At 42.5% G+C, this 18,335-nt stretch overlaps 3 protein-coding genes across 3 annotated transcripts; 1 reads left to right on the top strand and 2 right to left on the bottom strand.

The window, feature by feature from the left end:
• Nucleotides 1–1,850: 1,850 nt before the first annotated feature.
• mipa (major intrinsic protein of lens fiber a) lies at nt 1,851–3,322 on the bottom strand (the record flags this gene model as incomplete). The annotated part of the gene is made up of 4 exons (XM_079740761.1): nt 1,851–2,036; nt 2,145–2,225; nt 2,419–2,583; nt 2,963–3,322. 4 exons carry the CDS (start codon nt 3,320–3,322, stop codon nt 1,851–1,853), a joined length of 792 nt encoding a protein of 263 aa, XP_079596887.1.
• A 2,376-nt stretch (nt 3,323–5,698) lies between these two features.
• ptges3a (prostaglandin E synthase 3a (cytosolic)) lies at nt 5,699–8,548 on the bottom strand. Its single transcript, XM_079740966.1, has 8 exons — nt 8,412–8,548; nt 7,560–7,673; nt 7,173–7,242; nt 6,979–7,077; nt 6,787–6,876; nt 6,654–6,710; nt 6,545–6,572; nt 5,699–6,431 (listed from the first exon to the last, which is right to left on the bottom strand). Coding segments are annotated over exons 1-8 (480 nt in total). The 5' UTR covers nt 8,414–8,548; the 3' UTR covers nt 5,699–6,411.
• A 4,370-nt stretch (nt 8,549–12,918) lies between these two features.
• dtx3 (deltex E3 ubiquitin ligase 3) lies at nt 12,919–17,999 on the top strand. Its single transcript, XM_079741514.1, has 4 exons — nt 12,919–13,550; nt 14,163–14,980; nt 15,342–15,559; nt 16,163–17,999. The coding sequence occupies exons 1-4, from the start codon at nt 13,538–13,540 to the stop codon at nt 16,236–16,238; spliced, it is 1,125 nt and encodes a 374-aa protein (XP_079597640.1). The 5' UTR covers nt 12,919–13,537; the 3' UTR covers nt 16,239–17,999.
• Nucleotides 18,000–18,335: the final 336 nt, after the last annotated feature.

The following is an 18,335-nucleotide window of genomic DNA, read 5'->3' as shown; positions in this document are numbered from 1 at the left end:
GTATTTCACATATCAGTGAATCACATTGGCATATCTTCCATAATCCATCATCCAAAGAGGAGACACTGTATAACTTAAATACTATATGGTTGATCCATCGCCTTTTCATAATCAAGGTAAATCTTAAAAAAAAGAAAACTTTACACTGTACATCACAAAGCCTTTCCATTAGAAAAACAATTTGAAGGTCAACAAAAGTCGCTAAAATTAAAACTAAAGCTGGAAAAATCAAACTAAAAGCTAGAGAAAAGAAAGCGGAAAGAGATAAAAGCTTACACGTCTGGTTTGGTAATTGCTTTGTTGAATGGCAACTGTTGTCCCAGTGTCACCTTCCTCTTTCCCAAAATGATACTCCTAGCAGCATTATATGTCCCTTCAAAAGAACAGAACAAAATGGCCATCATGTAAACAAAGGAAGCAAGGGTAAATATGGAGGGGATGCAAAGCCAATGTGAAGCTTCACCTTCAAGTTTCATTCACTCTCGTCTTTAAAAATACAGGCACGCATTTCCAGTAGAAACCAAAGATGTTTGTTGATCTCAAGGTGACCCCTGTTAATTAGAGAGGGGTTCATTCAATCTTCTTCAAATGTAAACCAATAGAAGTCACTGGAAGAAGTCACAGCACTCTTATTTTAACCACATGAACTGAAATAACTAAAAATAACTCTTTATGTCGTCAAAAAGAAACACAATCCAGTAGTAAAGCTAATTCCACATTAAAGTGTGTTGAATTTCTTTGTTTTCTTCCATGGCATACAAGCAAAAGGAAAGGCAAACCAACTGTCACACACCTGTACATGGATCTATCATAACCACTGATCTAATCGCTAAAAAAGGACATCATCACAAATGCTGCATAAATCATACTGATTTGGAACAAAATCACTGAAATCCATATAATAAAAAAAACGTCAGGTAGCCAAATAATTCTGCGGTAATTGTGTAAACATTTGAAAAGGTATTAAAGATTAAGCTCAGAAACGACCAGATGGTTGACTGATTTGTGTGTTTATTTTCATATAAATGTGTGTGCGTGCCCAGAAGTTGCATTATTTATGTAATTATGGGAATTGGATTAAAAAGCTTAACATCATCCTATCTAAAGAAAAGATCCTTTAAAATACTGGATGTTGCGCTGGTTAAACTATTAAGTTAGCGGGAGGCAAGGCTGCATATTCTCTCAAATAAACTTGCGCGTTAAATTAAAACACAAAAGCATCGAACAAATATGATGTTTTGACCACAATAGCCTCAAAATAAAAACTTTTGATTGGGGACAACCACATACAGCCACACACGCACACACACAAACACACACACGCATGCACGCGCACGCCCTCAACACACGTAAAAAAAATGAAATATTTGCAGTCAAAAAACCCTGGAAACTTCTGGAAAGTAAAAAACATGATAATTTACCCAAAGATGTTGGAACAAAACGAAAACTGGATAAAAACTGGAAAACACATGCAGAACGCATGCAGAACTGCCCTAATGTAGCATCACTCCTAGCAGATAAAAGAGAGGTCGAAAGGGAAAGACAGAGAAGGGGGTGAGAGAGAAAATTGGATCAATCATCATATCCAGATGTAAATGTTCTTTTTTTGAGGGGGGTGGGGGGGGGGGGGTAACAGCATAGTTCGACTACTCTGTAAAAGACACCAGGGGTCTAGGTATGGCCATTGGTGGGTCTGACATAGGGGGGAGGTGGAGGGGGGGGGGGGGGGGGGGAGACGTAAACGTATGCTTTGAGGATGGATGGGGCAAGGAGCTTTAGAGTGTGGGTTGGTGGATGAAGGTCGGGGGGGAGGGGGTTGTAAGAAAGTGGATATCTCGGTGTTCCCGGGCTTATAGGGCCTGGGTCTTGAGCTCGATGGGGTCCCCCCTGGGGTCCTGCTGGCCCTCAGCCTCTGGGGGCCGGGTTCCCTTCAGCGTGGCCAGCCTCTCGGAGAGGTTGCGCATGCGGGGGAACAGCATGAAGTCGTACACCAGAGCTCCCATGGCTCCACCAATCATGGGTCCCACCCAGTACACCTATGGAGAGGCACAGACCAACAGGACGGGGATAGAGTTAGTGAAGTCACTGGGTTGCAGTCTGCCGCTCACCTACATTGGACACATTTCTTTGGGGGACTGTCCTACCCAGTGGTTGACGAAATTCCTGACCAAGACGGCAGGGGCGAAGGACCTGGCTGGGTTCATTCCTGCTCCGGTGTAGTATATCTGAAGAGACGGGACCACAACCAACATCACGTTAATAATGCGAACCAAGCGACGTGTGTGTGAAAGCCAAGGGCTCCGGTTCAAATCCCTGCCTTCTGTGCTTCCTCAACACCTCCTACTTGACAGCAAGATCTTTATTTTGAATCCCAAGGCTAAAACGCTTCGCTGGCCTCGTACAGCCGCCGCAACCTACCCCAAGAAGATGTCCCATGAGCACAGAGAAGCCGATGGACAGGGCGGCAGAGCCTAGACGGCCGTTGCGCCTCTCATCGGTCACGGCGAAGATGCAGATCACCAGCTGCATGGTGAGGAACACCTCCATGGTGGTGCCCATGCCCAGGCTGATGCCCGGCTGCAGCTGTAGGAGGGCAGAGGAGCAGAGGAGGACGTGAGGGAGGAGATCCCGGACTGGTTGGATGTGGGGCCTATGCCGCTGTCATATTGGATGTCTATGTGTGACACAGGCCACGTATTTGGATGACCTCATATGTAGACCCATAACAATGCTATAATAGTTAATAACAATAATAATGTCAAATTGCATTGGGTCATTTTCCCCTATGAAACTCTTGTAGCAAGCAATGGATTGCACATGTTTAATGGGAACATTGGATCTGATCCATGGCACTTAATGTTAACGAGTTAAAAAGTGTCTTGACGGTGTATGCGTTTCCCAGAGCGACAGTGTTGGCGTGACAACAGCTCGAGCCCTGGGACTGCGGCGACGGCCCTCTTACCGTGTTGAGTGCCAGGTTGCCCCTCATGTTGTTAGGGGTGACGCCGTACAGCACCGCGGCTCCGGCCAGGGCTCCCAGACACTGGGCCACCATGTAGAAGAAAGCACGGAACAGGGACATCTGGGAGCCGATCAGGTAGGCAAAGGTGACCGCCGGGTTGATGTGTCCTCCGCTGATGTGGCCGATGGACTGGATGAGTGTGGCCGCGGCCAGCCCGAAGCAGAAGGCTACGTGGAGAACGTTGTGCGACCCGGTGGTCCAGCGCAAGGCTGCGCCCAACCCGAAGAACACGAAGAACATGGTGCCGTAGAACTCGGCGAACACCGCCCGCCAGAACGACATGGACCGGAACTCCCACATAATGATCAACCAAAAAAAAACAATGGAGGGATGGAAAGGTTGCAAGAGACTCTTCCGAAGAAAAATCTGATGAAAGGAGTGTTCTCCTTTAGAATAAGCTCCTCTGGTGGGTCTTCTTGATCACTGAGGATGGAAGAACGTTGGAAAACAGACAGCACGCAAACTACGACAAACTGTTCCTACAACAGAGACTGTCTCTCTAAACCCGAGTGGGACAGCACGTACACTGCTCCACATACAACTCTCTCTACGCGTGGGATCCGCAGACTGGTCAGGTAATGTGGCTGTGATGCTTTTTTAGTGCAGTCTGTCATTCATAGAGAGCTGCTGGTCGGTGCGGTGCGGTCAGCCTCTGTGCATCTATGTATACCAACCCTGCTAGTGATTAGTAGAATAACATGGATAGATAGACAAACGTTAAGCATGTCCTGCAGACATTCAGCCTCTATGCCAGAGCAGGGTGAGCCGACCGGGCTTTTTATAACGGTGTCGGGCCGTGGCCACTCCACCGAGCCCAGGGGAGGGGTCACCGCACAATGCTGCAAATCAAAACAAAATCCCCTCTAGTCTGTCTGCCTGACCTCTGTCTCCCTCCGCTCGCACCACAGATCACCCTGAACATGAACTAGCCCCCCATCCCTACAAAGGAATCGACACATGGTAACCCCCTGCTCATGGTCTCGAAAGCCCCCCCACCTCTAACTTAAATTAATAGATGGATATCAATTTGAAAATAAAGGAGATTTGGCAGAGTGAGGCGCTTGGACCTGAAGTAAAAGCGTTGATTGAAATAATAAAGTATTTTTTATTGGGGTTGGTATAACAGGGCAAATACTCAAGGGGGTTATGATTATTATCTGCAGTGCTTTGAGGTGACACATAGCATGTGAGCGAGGACTACATGTGTGAACAAACAGACAAACATGGATATGGTCCCTTATCCCAGCTTCCTTCAAGTTTTGAAAGTAATATACAGTAAGAATGTTATTGAACATGAACTAGTGGATTTGCACAGAACCTCTATAAATTGCCGTACAATAAACACGATTGACACAGCAACACCCAAAAACAACGGTATTTCACGGTATATTTTACCCGATTATCATAATAAACAAATCACATTCAACATAGGTCTGAAACTAAACTGATAACCAAAATTGGACTTCTCGATTTATATTCTGTATTGGGGTACAAGTGGTTTCGTGGCAGCAGAACTGATTAGGCAGAGATTTACATTGTGTGTTGTGGATGGGCTCAGGGCAGATAAAGCGGTGGAAAATCCATGCTTGGAGAGGAAGAGTGGGGCAGCAGACCTGGCATTGAGCTTCTGCACTGGCGCATCGCGCTGACCAGGGCAGCACACATTAGCGGTCGCCTACCGTTGAAAGGATAATGCTGCGCTCATCGCTTTTCTGCTTTTAGGCAGCGAGACAAAGCGCCGGTGGTCACAATTTCTGCTGCTTTCTATGATCTGTTTGTCTTGCCGCTACTGTTGAATATAAGAGTTCCCTTACCAATGATCCACAGTGCCCACAGCTCTACTGTGCAACACTATCGGTTGCCTACTGGGCCTAGGCTCCCTGCATGGTCGAAAGGCGTCACTGAAGCTGTTTTATGTAGGGCTGTTTACCTAGTTTAAAGAAGAATGCATATATATAGTCTATACTTTAGACAACCCTGATGTGGTTCTATAGAAAACGTTTTTTCTTGATAAAAGGTGAGGTAGCCTTATTCATATCTCCTTAGAGTTTAGGCCTACTAATTGGTCAGTTTGAGCATATCTAATGTCATAATTGCGATGGCGCCCCAATCGCTGCTCCAATCAGCAGTAAGCCACCTTTTGTGGGCGTAAGCCTGTTCAACCGGAGGGGTTTTTAAAAGATGCTTGCATTGGGATTTCCGTGTTCTCTTTGGCCAGACTGCTGACCCACGCACAATCTATATACTCACAAGCCCCTATCATTACTGTTGAAATACAGATACCTATACCTATAATTATCTAACTTTGATATTGGCCAAAGCAGAAACACACAGAAGTCAATATAAAACCTTCAGCTTAATAATAGTCCAAATAATATAGGACTTCCTATAAGACTACTCAAATGATGACTGGAGATCAATTTGAGAAGTGCGTATGTTCGTAAAATGACAGGAAGCATTGTGTTGTGCAGGAATTCTGTAGTCACCGCCTAAATGTTTCAAACAATGCTTATTTTTTTTTTAGCAGGCTATGATAATAAGGACGTTTATTGTGTCTAAATGAGCCAGTGTTAAATAAGGTGCTTAAGAAAAGAGAAAAAAAGCTTTCCAATGTTCTTCCAACAAGTTTATTAAAAATATGTAGTCAAAAACTTCAACATTATTTAACAAACTCAATAAATATATTACACACATTAACCCAGATTTCAAAACATAGCTGTGTGTTGCTTAACAAAAATATTTGGTTGGATTAATGCTAGGATATTACTTTTTCACAAAGTTTATGGAAGTATTTTCTTTTTTGCATATGCTACCGTCAATTAATTGCCCTATTGATCTGGCAAGGACAGAAAATTAAGGCATCAGCATAAATATTGCCTGTACTGTATATTTTCTGTTACACAAACTGAACACACAGTAAGATGAAAAGGTTTATTCACTTTTTTAATTGTAAAATGTTTAATATAAATGAATGCTGTTTTAAATAACTCACTAACATACATTTTAAGAACTCAAACCAAATCTTTTTAATTGAACAACATTATACAATGTCAAATAAAACAAAGATGGAGAACCCTTGATTACAAAAATTGCAAATTGATATTGAAATTGAGGATTCCAAATCCAGTTGTGTTAAGGAACCTTTACATTTTTGATCTGTAACCTTGCTGTCTTTGCCGGGAAAAACCATAGAAAGGGGCAAATGACCTAAGACATTCAAATAGCTATGAATTCAATGAACAGTGTAATTAAACAAATGTGTCCGTGCAACACTGGATGTCAGTGCGAATCTGCATCCAAGATACGCATACGCATGTCACTCACATCAAACTGGAGACAGGACTTTTCCTTCAACGCTTTAACTTTGGAAGACGGCATCATACCGTTGACTACTCAAGGTTTGGCATTTCTGTAGAAATAACACAATTACTTAGTCAAGAAGAAAATCCCAAGCAGTGCGCATATTCAACTGGACAGTATCTTTGCCTCAAAAAGGAGAACACTGTTTTGTATTGGACTTACTTCCATCACCGCTGTCTGCAACACCATGCTGTAACATGAAAAAAGAAGTAAGTAACAACTTTGATTGCAATATAACGGACAATTAACTCTTATTCATAAAGGGCCATACCTCTTCATCTCCACCTTCCAGGTCTGGTAAACAATCCCCTCCCATGGTGTTCATCATCTGCAGAATAGAGTCAAGATTAAACCGACTCTTCACACCCTAAATGCCTGATACTGGACCACTGTAATGCCCTCACCTCGGAGAATTTGTCGAAACTTGACAAATCTTCATCAGAGTCCTCATCCCAGTCTTTCCAATTATTGAAGTCAACACTGAGCCAGGTGACCTATATCAACAAGTTTGGCCGACAGGCACTGAGTTTATAGGTAGAGAAAAGCCTGAGATGTGGAGAGGGTTTTTGTTAAAAAGGTACAAACAAAATGATTACCTTTGCCTTATCTTTTGATAGCCGTGGCCATGACTTCCCTGCCACTGCTTTCTTTAAACAACACAACACAGACCTGTCTGTTCGTCTGTGTTTTGATTCCTGTGATCGAGTGAGTACATGGTGAGGAAGATACACAACACAATAGTTACAGCAGTACGTATCCAAAACACTGTAGAAAGAACTTGCAAACCTACTTCGTGATCAATGTCCCCATAAAGATCCAAAACATTTTGGTGTTTAGCTTTTTCCGGTCCACCGAGACAACTGTAAGATGCAAGGATTCACACGTGATTAGAACTCAGCTATTATTATTTTATTTTACAATACAAGGACTGTGTGAAGAGACGATGAGTGCGTCCCTGTCTATGTTTTAATATATTTTGTAATTTGGGGCAATATATTTTGAATGAAAATGAAATTGTATAACAGTAGAACAAATGTCATTATAACGATAAATAAAAACAAATCAAATGGGTCCCTATTATGTTTATAAATAACATACCATAATAATATATATATTATTAATAATAATAATAATAATTGAAAGACATTTTTTGAACAAGTCGTTTTCAAACTCTTACCTGAAGTTAATGCTAGACTGCTCAAATCTAACTTTGAGATCTTTAGTGTCCCCCACACAGAACTCAATGAACACTGAGTCCCGTCTGTCATACCATCTAGCTGTTGCAGGCTGCCTAAAGGACGTGGTAAAGACAATGTAGATTAACCTCAAGCAAAACAAAAATCATAGACGATCAAGTTTCTCTAGATACAGTATATAATATATAGTATATATATAGTATATACTATAGAGCCTACGAAGGAGGAAGGAGCTAGTTCAAAGGATCCACACGACCAGCATGCAAATACGACAGCAGAGTAGCGTCAGAATATCATGCTTCTACCACAGGTTACCGCTTCGTTTTAGATTAGCCTATGCAGCAAACCTCTGTCAACGCATTGATCTAAAAGTAAACCATCTCCGGTTGATTTTCAAAGTGCATTTTTTCTATGTGCATTGCACATAGCACTACTTTCAAGTTAACGCTACGCAGTCCCATCTCCCATTCCGTTTTACTCGTATCATTTCCTCGCATGACTAATGTTCAACGCCTTTCATGTTACTATAATCTAGCTTAAAATAGCTAACATAAGGCCTATTCAAAGGTCAGTTTATTTCATATTATGGGGCAAACATGTACTTTCTTGAAGTATTATGCTGCACGCACAGGTTCAACACACAATGGAGACAACTGCCTGCAAGACACACGGGCAGTAGGTGCGCTGTGTGGATGTATGCATGCATTTCTACAAGACAGCTCAGGCAGCTAGCTTAGCTCAGTGGTGGGACCATATATTCGCTGCGACCACCCGATCAACACCGGTAGCAGAACTTCTAATAGATGGCTACGAAAGTATAGCCCCACACTTACATTCTCTACGATTATACTTGATAACCCTCACGAACGACCACAATGTATCCTGGAGAAGTGACAATCACGCCCCTTGACAGTATTTAGAGGACAAAATGCAGATATAAACTATAAAAGATGAGATAGTCTTTTTAAACATCGCGTTGTTTCGCTGTTCCCGTGTGACGCACATAACAGCACTGTCCACTAGCGATGGGTTAATTTATAATAACAGACATAAAAGTCAATGTTTAATTATTCAATAGCCGTAGGACAACTGCAAAGGTTAAAGGTGGGTTTCTAAGGAAGCGCAGATGATACGTATGTACGGTATTATTTGGACCATGTTCATATGCAATTCCCTTTATGGCTTGCCATAGCAATTTATTGTATTACTGTTATCTGTCATTTTACCTGATATGTAAAATAAAACTATTAAATACAATACTTAATCACGAACACGATTTAAAAAGTGCTGAAGTCAAAAGTTGTAATGCCTCCCTGTACTGATATGCCACAGCAGAGACCTAAAACCCGCTACAGATTTTAGAAAGTACTTGACCTAGATACTGCCATAGCGAAACCTGAATCTGGAGGGGTTTTATAATGATGAAGAAATCAGGGACAAGTGATGACAAGAACATTTGAAGTTTCTCCACAAAATAGCCACAGGGCATCCGAAATCCATCCTGTTCTGGTGGAATTCATGTCTTAAGAGCCATGCAGCCTCTTCAGACAGTAAGGAGAAGGCAGGGACGACAACATCCAAAGGGTCAGAGCAGGGGACTGAGGGCTTTTCTGTAATCACCAGAAAATACACAACATGGCAAATCTCAAAAGCCAGGGGAACGAATGCAGTGCCAGGGCACAGTGAGGGGATGTGTCGGTCATCAGGCAAAACCTTCCTCTATTCTCCCCCAGCTTGTCAACAGTTGCTCTGTGCCTTTAGTCACACCGCCACACAACAACTTAGCCCATACGGTCGGGAGCTGTCACATGCACATGGTGTTATGGTGGGATCTGACTTCTAGTGCCTTCTAGTGGCTCTCTAGGTGTGGATAAAAAGCAGCAGCAAATGACAGCAGGCACATGGAACCTTCTAGTATGGGCGATTCCAATGCAAGAGAGAAAGCGAAAATCAGTAAGCATTCAGGGATTCCCTGAATAGAATTAGTAATAAGTACATTCAGCAATTACAGTTTTTTTCAATTGCTTGAACACATTTTGCAAAACTTGGCTCATTGTGTCAAAACTCAACACACAAGCAAATAAGACACAACACTGAGAAATATACCATTCACATCTATGTCAAATTGAAACTCTTCTATCGCAACCTAACAATCAAAATGTCACTCTGATGACAAAATTATACACACTTGTATCATATGAATACTTTCAGATCAGCAGCAACACACTAGTCTACTTTATACAAAACACTGCAGTCGTCCATATTCGCTGTTTTTATTCAGTTCAACAGAAGGCACGATTTTACAACAACCAAAAAATCGAATACTGAATACTGTACATTGCAGTACAGCACTTTACAGTTCAGTAAATTCAGTTTAAGCTAAAATATAACAAAAATTAACCAAAAATACACAACTGTACTGACCATAAACACAGAAAAACACGGCAATTGTTCATGGGTGGGCTTATAGATCCTCGCCTTGTGTGCCAAACCCAACCATTGAGTGACCTTACCTCAATGTCTCCGCAGGCCTGTTCCATTGCCTGCAGAAGAGGCATGCAGGCATGTGGTTGGCAGTCATATACACCACATCCTCAAGCCGAATAAAAACCTTCTATAGGGTTTAGAAATGGCGAGTATACAACTTCAAATTGTTTATGGTTGGTGTACCAGTTCCAGATGAAAACAGCTCGATGGAAATGAACATTATCCCAGACAACAACAAACCTGGGCTGCTCTGATCTGTCCTGTTCAGCTACATCATGAAGTGCATCTAGAAGTGTGATAATATGTTGGGTATTGTAGGGACCTATATTTGCATGATGGTGCATTTACCCTCGAAGGCGTATGGTGGCACACAATGATATATTTCCCCCACGCTGCCCTGGGACGTGCACAATTACCCTTTTTGTAGCTGGCTGATAGGTGTTCAGTTTTGTAAGTAAGTGTTTTGAGGTGTGTATTTAAGTATTTTCAATTACCCAATGTTTTTAGTATTTTGAATAGATGTGTTTTCCCAATGATATACTGAGATGTCATTTTTGAACTAAGTGTCTTATGTTTAAATAGTGTGTAGTGTGCAGGAGCAAGTGTGTTGCAGAAAGCAGCAAGTGTGTTGCCGAATAGCAGCTAAAGTGCAAAGCAGCGCTTTTGTTTAAGGAATGGTTACATGTGTTTAAGGTATAGTAACAAAAACTTCAAGTTGTGCTACTTTGGTCTAAGCATGTGTCTATAGCAGGGGTCTATGGGCTACATCAAGCATTCCACAAAAAAAAGTAGCACAACTGACCCAATCTAAGTTAATGATCAGGCTATAATCAGACCACGTTGGCTATGTAATCGCTGACAACAGGGGACATTTCATTGTGGTTGGTAGAAACGGGTTCATTTTAGCGTCCTTTGGCTTTTGTTGGGACTCAGGACACGCAACTCAAAATTGGGAGGGTCACCCTGTCACAAGTGATAAAAAAGTGTGGCAAGCGACTCAGCAAAAATATGCGTTTGACAACAACGCGCGGGCCGCACTAACACTAAACTTTAATGTCAAGTAGGGGGCCACAAAATATCATCTTGCGGGCCTCAATTGGTCCCCGGGCCGCGAGTTTGAGACCCCTGGTCTATAGTGTTCAAGCAATTGAAAAAAACAAATAAAAAATTGCTGCATGATAATGTCATCCCATATTTGGGTTGGGGAACATGTGGTGTGGTGTGCCTGGATAGCGCCAGTTAGCTGAGGAATACGTCAGGGTTAGCAAAAAAATGTATTGTGTGTAAAGTGGGCGTCCCGTTATTGGATATTAGAATTTATAACACCCATGCATGGAACAGAGAGGAGCTGGGAATATAAGGCCATCCAGTGGATCACAGGGAGAGAAGTATAGAGGTGTGTGTGTGTGTGTGTGTGTGTGTGTGTGTGTGTGTGTGTGTGTGTGTGTGTGTGTGTGTGTGTGTGTGTGTGTGTGTGTGGGAGAGAGGCAATGAGAGATCGGGTCAGGCACTTGGGCTATATAGAAAATTTGATGGATGAATAAAGAATGCTGCCCACAGGCTACTGGTGGCCACATGTACAGCTTAACGTGAGGAAGCTGAAGTTTATTAAAATGTGAATGTATCTGGATGAAGAATAGCTGGCAGCAGGATAGCACACAAGACTGAATGGATAACGTTTAGGCCTGAGTCTGAATGTGCAACATTATGTTGAAGTGCAATGATATGAAGAATAATAGTCATACAGAGAATAGGGACAGTTTCTAATTATTTAGTTTCTTACAAAATTCTAGAAAGAGGAAATAGCTATGATCCTCGACTTTCACTTATTATATGATGTTCAAATAATTCCTCATTCCTTGGAATGACAGAGAACTAAATAGCTGATAGATTTACAGGAAATGAATAGGCCTACTCTAACTTATTGTATTCATGTGTGAACTCAGCATTCACTTATTAGGCATAGGTTAATTTAGTTGTATTGACTTATGTTGTCCAAAAGCAAGTTCTTGTCTTATTGTCTTGCAATATTCAATTGATCAATCGATATCCACATTCATTAATAAGTATACATTAATACAATTATTTTGGTGGCCTTCCTACTGTTTATATATTGAACCAACTAATAATTTATATAGAGACTCAATTGAATATATAATCAGTGAGAATATAAATTGATTAGATCCAACCTGTTGCTCCACACATGAGGGTAAATGCCACATGATTTCCCTTTTCACACTCTTAGGTTGTTCTATAGCCTTGTTTAAACTAAACAACTAAGTAACATGTTTCATTGAAAGTAATAATATGGGCCTTGTTTTAACCAGGTTTACATTGTCTAAATATTGATTATATTGAATTGATCTTGAACTCAACAATATAAACTAGGAGCACTGTTTATGTTCCCTTTCTACTGGCACCCTCAATTGTAAATGTAACTATAAATCATCTCCAGTTTCTTTGCAGATAGCTGCCAGCTATATGTATTTGGAAATAATGACACTGAAGTTAAACGATGGACACGTTAGCCTAGTTTCTTCAAAAGCTTACGTTAGAAATTGAGCAATATTGCAGATGTCTGAAGTTGCACGACACTATAGACGCATTCGATTAGGCATGATCTCATAATAATACAACGTACCAAGATATTATTTTATTTATTTTCCAAAAGAAACCGTGGAAATCCCCAGGTATAATTTTTGAGGAAACCACCCAGCAGAATGTAATCACAACAACAAAGTGTGATTCAGATGATATTCCAGCCAATCGGGGGAGTTGTATGACGAACTTCCTGGACGTGCTTTTTTTTTTTTAGAAGAATCAATTACATTATCAGTTATTCTTGACGTACTTAGCTAGTACATCGTTAGCAAGTAGGCTAGCTTGGGTACACTTTCAACGTGGAAAGGGGGTATTTATCTCTCTCGAAAAAGCTGTGAAATAGAATGCGTGCTTCGTGCCAGATAAGGACAACTAGGGGGTTTAAAGCTTGAGCCCAAGGACGTACGAGTAGGCGAAGTAGTCGGACGAGACTGGTCGCACTGGGTGTAGGACTTCGATGGCTTGTTTACCCCGGCCAGGGATCATGGATTTGGAAAACGTACACGATATGATCAGCGGTTTCGACTCGATAGCATGTCGTGACTACAAAAGAAGTCTTCTCCGCAGATAAACTGCAGTAGCCTAAGCAAAAAGGCCTCGTCTGGTGGAGGATAATAGTACTCCTTAATCCGAGCACGGTCCTCCGCTAAACTGGAAGCCACCAGCCGAAGCGAGGGAATCAAAACACCAGAGGAATCACGTACATTGTTAACGTTTCACCGTTAAAGAAGTGTCTCGTTTCAACTGGCCGGGAAATTGGATCCACAAAATATGCCATTTTTGGAAAACGTGTATTGCACACCACACATTCCATCGGGTTTCTTCATTATTTCTCTTCATCAGGAAGCTTTTATCGCAATTAAGGGGATTTATGGGATCGCAAGGTAACCAATATCTAATAACCTGTGTATAATCAATGTGACTGTCAATTTGATGCTTTATTTAATGACAACTGTGTTGGATAAGATGTAGTTCCCTTTGTTTACAGTCCGCATTTCTGAACAGCTGATACGTCCTCAGCCACGACACTGCCTGTTGTATGACTGGATATGTGCCCCTTTAATTTCAACTCACTTGCAATGGGATGACTGTTTAACCACCAACCAATTATTTTCTGTGGCATTCGCAACAGTGCGTTTAAAACCCGGAAATAAATGTATTTTGCTTGTTGTCGCCTGGTCCTGTTCAACGAATAGAGACCAAGTAGTCCCATCCGTCAAAAACCTAACAGACAGGTTTCTGAATACGATAAGGTATTTATATGAGGTCAAGTGATTGCATTGGGAGTGGGACCATAAATTGGGCCAGGTCATTGATGTATTCGGCATACATTTAACATCCTTGTGTTAAACATCTATGTCTCTATCTATAAATTCTGCATTTGTATCTGCTCAGAAAATCGTTTAACGTTTAATCTTATTAGTAGCTTCCATATAATGTAAGGGGTTTCAACCAAACTATGCTTACGTCCCTGGCTGTGTTTGTGTCCTTTGCAGTTTCATCTGATGAGATGAGTGTGCGTGCTGGCCAGGGTAGTGATGAGGTGCTGGTGTCTCAGGCGGTGTGGGACTACCTGGCCGCCACCGGGCGGCCGTGGCTCGTTGACTTCCAGGACAAGCAGGGCATGAGCGCGGGCATCGTCCGACGGGGTGAGAGGGGGGGCTGCTGCGCCGTGAGGCTTCAGCCCGTGGACGGCTCCAGGCGGGCTGCCCCCGGGGGTCTGACAGACGGGCCCATCTCCAACGAGACCCGCAAAGCCTTCATTGACTTGTGCCGCTGCGCCCGTAAAGAGATGAGCAAGCTGGACGGCGGGCCCAAGCGGAAACGGAACCTGAACCTGCTGCCCTGCGTCGGCGTCCTGGAGCCCAGCAGCAGGGAGGGCGGTCTCCTGGCGCCGCCGCCCCCCCAGCCCCGGCGCTCGCAGCGGCAGCAGCAGCAGCGGTTCCGGAGGCCCACCGACGAGGAGGCGTGCGTCATGCTCCACGAGGTGAGTGACCGGAAGGACCTGGAGCCCGGCGTGGCGGCTTGGGGCGACGCGGACGCCAACAACGTCTGCTCCATCTGCATGGGCGACGTGGTGGAGAAGACCACCCTGGAGAGGTGCGGCCATTCCTTCTGCCGCTCCTGCCTGGACCAGGCCTTCAAGGTGAAGAAGGCGTGTCCGGTGTGTCGGCTGGTGTACGGCCAGCTGATCGGGAACCAGCCTGCCAATGGTTCCATGGTGGTGGAGAGAGACCCGGACCTGGAGCTCCCTGGACACGAGGGCTACGGGTGTATCTGCATCATCTACAGCTTCCCCCCTGGCCTGCAAGCGGTGAGGAGACACGGATTTTACAAATTGCAGAAGTTTGGTGTTTTTTATTTGCAATTATCAGTTGTATTTAACCCAAATAAAGAGTGATTATAATGTAGTTATTTTTAGCTTTTGCTCCTATTTACGCCAAATTCCACTGTCTTGAATCTTATTATTTAATCAATTAAATCCAAGAGTGACTCATAATTTTGAACAGCAGCGCCAAGCAATCTGATGTGTTTTATCTCAGCCAGTAATGTCGGTTTTTTGAAAGGTTTCCCATTCAAATTGCTTCTGTTAGGCTCATAATTACTTAATCCACACATTCAGGGTGTACTTTGACCAATGGGTGAAGACCAACACATTTGTTTGTTTTTTCCAGCCAGAGCATCCAAACCCAGGAGTACGGTACCCAGGAACGGACCGCGTAGCCTACCTCCCAGACAGCCCCGATGGCAACCGTGTGCTGGGCCTGCTCCGGCGGGCCTTCGAACAGCGCCTTATATTTACCATCGGTACCTCCATGACCACTGGCATGCACAACGTCATCACCTGGAACGACATCCACCACAAGACCTCGTTATGGGGAGGGCCCCGCTGGTATGTGTGTGCGCGTGCATGGACCATGATGAATCTGTTAACCCCTGTAGGGTCTGGAGGAAAAGACTGGCCTAAGTTATGTTATAATGTTTCCGGGTTTCAATAGGAGGAAGAGGCCAAAGCACTTTGACAGTTGTCTCACCAAAATGAGAACCGAAATGAAAAGGTCTGCGGTTAAACTATAGGCATCCTTGAGCAAGATTAATATCTCCTAACTGCTCCTTAATAGTAATATAGTATTTAGCAAAGTGTTGTACTTAATATAAATTAAAGATTTAAATAGTAGACACCCTATACATCGTTGAATGCATGTCGCTACTGACATAAGCCTCAGCTAAATTTATGTAGTGTAACCTAATGTTGTTAACAAAGTAAGTTTATTTCATAATTGACTTTTACCTTAGTAATTATTAGTTTCCTACTTTAGATAAACATCACATGCAAGTACATTGGAAGACGGCTACATCAATAACCTAGCACTTACCGAAAGGAAGTGAAAAAGTATATCGGGGTTAAATAGTATAATTTCATTCACGTAAATATTCTTTAATTCTTTCTGAATGTGCAGACTGATGAAATTTTGGCTTTCACCTCTCCCGACAGTTTCGGCTACCCGGACCCGACATACATGGTTCGAGTCACGGAGGAACTTCGGGAGAAGGGCATCACAGCAGATTGACCCCCTGGGAAGACTATGACTGTGTGAAACCTTTTCCCAGAACTGTTGAGCTGGACTTGATTAGGCTGCCGGTTCCGTTCGGAGACTATCCCCGTTGGAAGAAGTCCAGCCGAAAAACTAGGTCCTCGCAACCGAGGTCAAACTAATTGACCCACTCGTTTCTCTGATCCCTTCACCTCTCCTTCACTTCTGGAAATGGAAGTTCACTCTACTTTGTTTTGAAGGGAATCCTTTGGAGAGCATTGCATTCAACCTGTCACTGATTGCAATTGAACCGCTCTCATGCACTCATTTACAAAGTCTGTTTTTTTTTTTCCATGTTCACGGTACTCATGTCTTATTAAGGATATCTCATTTGAATGTTTAAAAGTTTATTGGTGTTTTTTTTAGGGGTAACTTCCCAGATGGGAATACTTTTTCAAACATCCTTCGTGTTTGTCTCTCCAATAGGGTTTGTTGAGCAAGTCTCTTTTTATTATGAATTGCCTGTTATTGTAACAATAGTGCGGAGGAGCACTTAGTCAAATAGGAAAGTCGTTCATTTTTTTGTTTTGTTTTTAATAGTGTAAAGCACTCACAGGCACTTTGGGATAGGAGTATGGTTGACGTTGAGAAAGCCCTGCTCTCTGCTTCTTCTCCGTCGAAGAGTGCTTGGGCCGGCCATGGGCCCTGCGTGGCCCCAAGCTGTCGGCTTGGCCACACGTTGATGTCACTTCGCTTGGAGCTCTTCTCGTCTGCGTTTGATCTTCCTCATCTCCTCTCTATCTTTTGCGCTGAATACGGAGAATGTTAATTGATGTCTAATTACAGCACCTTGGGTTGTGTCTAAAGGAAAACCTCCCTTAAGTTCGTTTTCGGTTCTAAACCACGTAGATGTGTCCCAGGATGGAGCCACGACAGTTCTGTTTCGGTAGTACTACGAGATCCTTACTAGCTACTGCTTCTCGATTTATGACGATGTCAAACGTAAAGGGGATAAAGACGACTATAAATACCAAATCCAAGGCACAAACGCTCTTTAATGATCTATGCCGATGTTCCTGTCACCCAGAGGAGGGGGCGGGGGTCAATGGCCTGTGGATATTCTCATTTTAAATGAGAAATCAGAAATATGATAACTGATTTCAAATAAACATATTGCAGGAACAATTGGTAATGCATATTTGGTTCTTTGGCAAATTTATCTCATTCGTGCCTTTCTTATATTCGATTTTGATATATAACAAAATAAGCATGTATTACTAATGAATGGTAAGCAGTTCAGGTGTGCATTGGTGTTATTTGATAGGTTAACAGCATTATCTTTGTTGCTATACCCGACTTTCAGTATAGAAAAAATACATACAGTTCATGATTAATATATATATACTGATGTCTAAATTAGCTTTTTACTCATAAAAATTCATGTAGTTGAAAAGCTATATAGAAAAGCTAACAAACCTAAAGTCGTATGTGTGAAGGTGCTTTGCAAAGGTACAGAAACATGCTTGCAAAACTGAGTTTTTTCTAGATACCAACATCCAATAATATATTATTTTCCCATCACAACAGATTTTATTTTGGTATGGGACCAATTCAGATATTCTTGGGACACAGGATTGTAGTTTACTAAAGCTACCATGCAAACATTTCTATGCAGTACATGAAAGTGGCCAGGGGGGACAGTTGGAGAGATTGCACATTGCAAATTGATTGTTGAAAAGTGAGTTTTGCTTTTCCAATTAGTTGATTCGTACTTGGTCTGTTCTGAAATTCAAAACAATGTGCTTTACATTTTAATACTTGAATAAAAGTTATGTTCTGTTTCCGATTACGTCTGCTAGTATTTGAAGACATTTTTCACCATTGGTGTCAGTGATGCGGCATGCCATTAATTTTATGATATATTGACACAATTACTGCCAGTAAAGATATAATCTGAATAAATATTTGGATTTGAAGTTTGTTAGAATTTGAAAGTTCATAGTATCAATAAGGATAATCCACACTATACACTGCCTAGTGACCTTTCAGTGCCAGGATCAATGTTCGTAGACACAGGTGAAGTTCATCAGAAATGGGGTACTTTTATGGCTCGAGCTGGAGGTCTAGAGTACC

Source organism: Pollachius pollachius (genome assembly GCF_949987615.1).
Source record: "Pollachius pollachius genome assembly, chromosome: 8".
In the NCBI taxonomy this organism is placed as follows: Eukaryota; Metazoa; Chordata; class Actinopteri; order Gadiformes; family Gadidae; genus Pollachius; species Pollachius pollachius.
Note: the sequence above shows the minus strand (reverse complement) of the source record. Positions and strands in the feature narration are given on the sequence as shown.

Coding starts and splice junctions, on each gene's coding strand:
- dtx3 (XM_079741514.1), top strand. Junction 14,981..15,341: donor TCCCCCCTGGCCTGCAAGCG/GTGAGGAGACAC, acceptor TGTTTTTTCCAG/CCAGAGCATCCAAACCCAGG. Junction 15,560..16,162: donor TTATGGGGAGGGCCCCGCTG/GTATGTGTGTGC, acceptor CTCTCCCGACAG/TTTCGGCTACCCGGACCCGA.
- ptges3a (XM_079740966.1), bottom strand. Junction 7,243..7,559: donor CAGTCTAGCATTAACTTCAG/GTAAGAGTTTGA, acceptor TGCATCTTACAG/TTGTCTCGGTGGACCGGAAA. Junction 6,432..6,544: donor TGCAGACAGCGGTGATGGAA/GTAAGTCCAATA, acceptor TTATTTCTACAG/AAATGCCAAACCTTGAGTAG.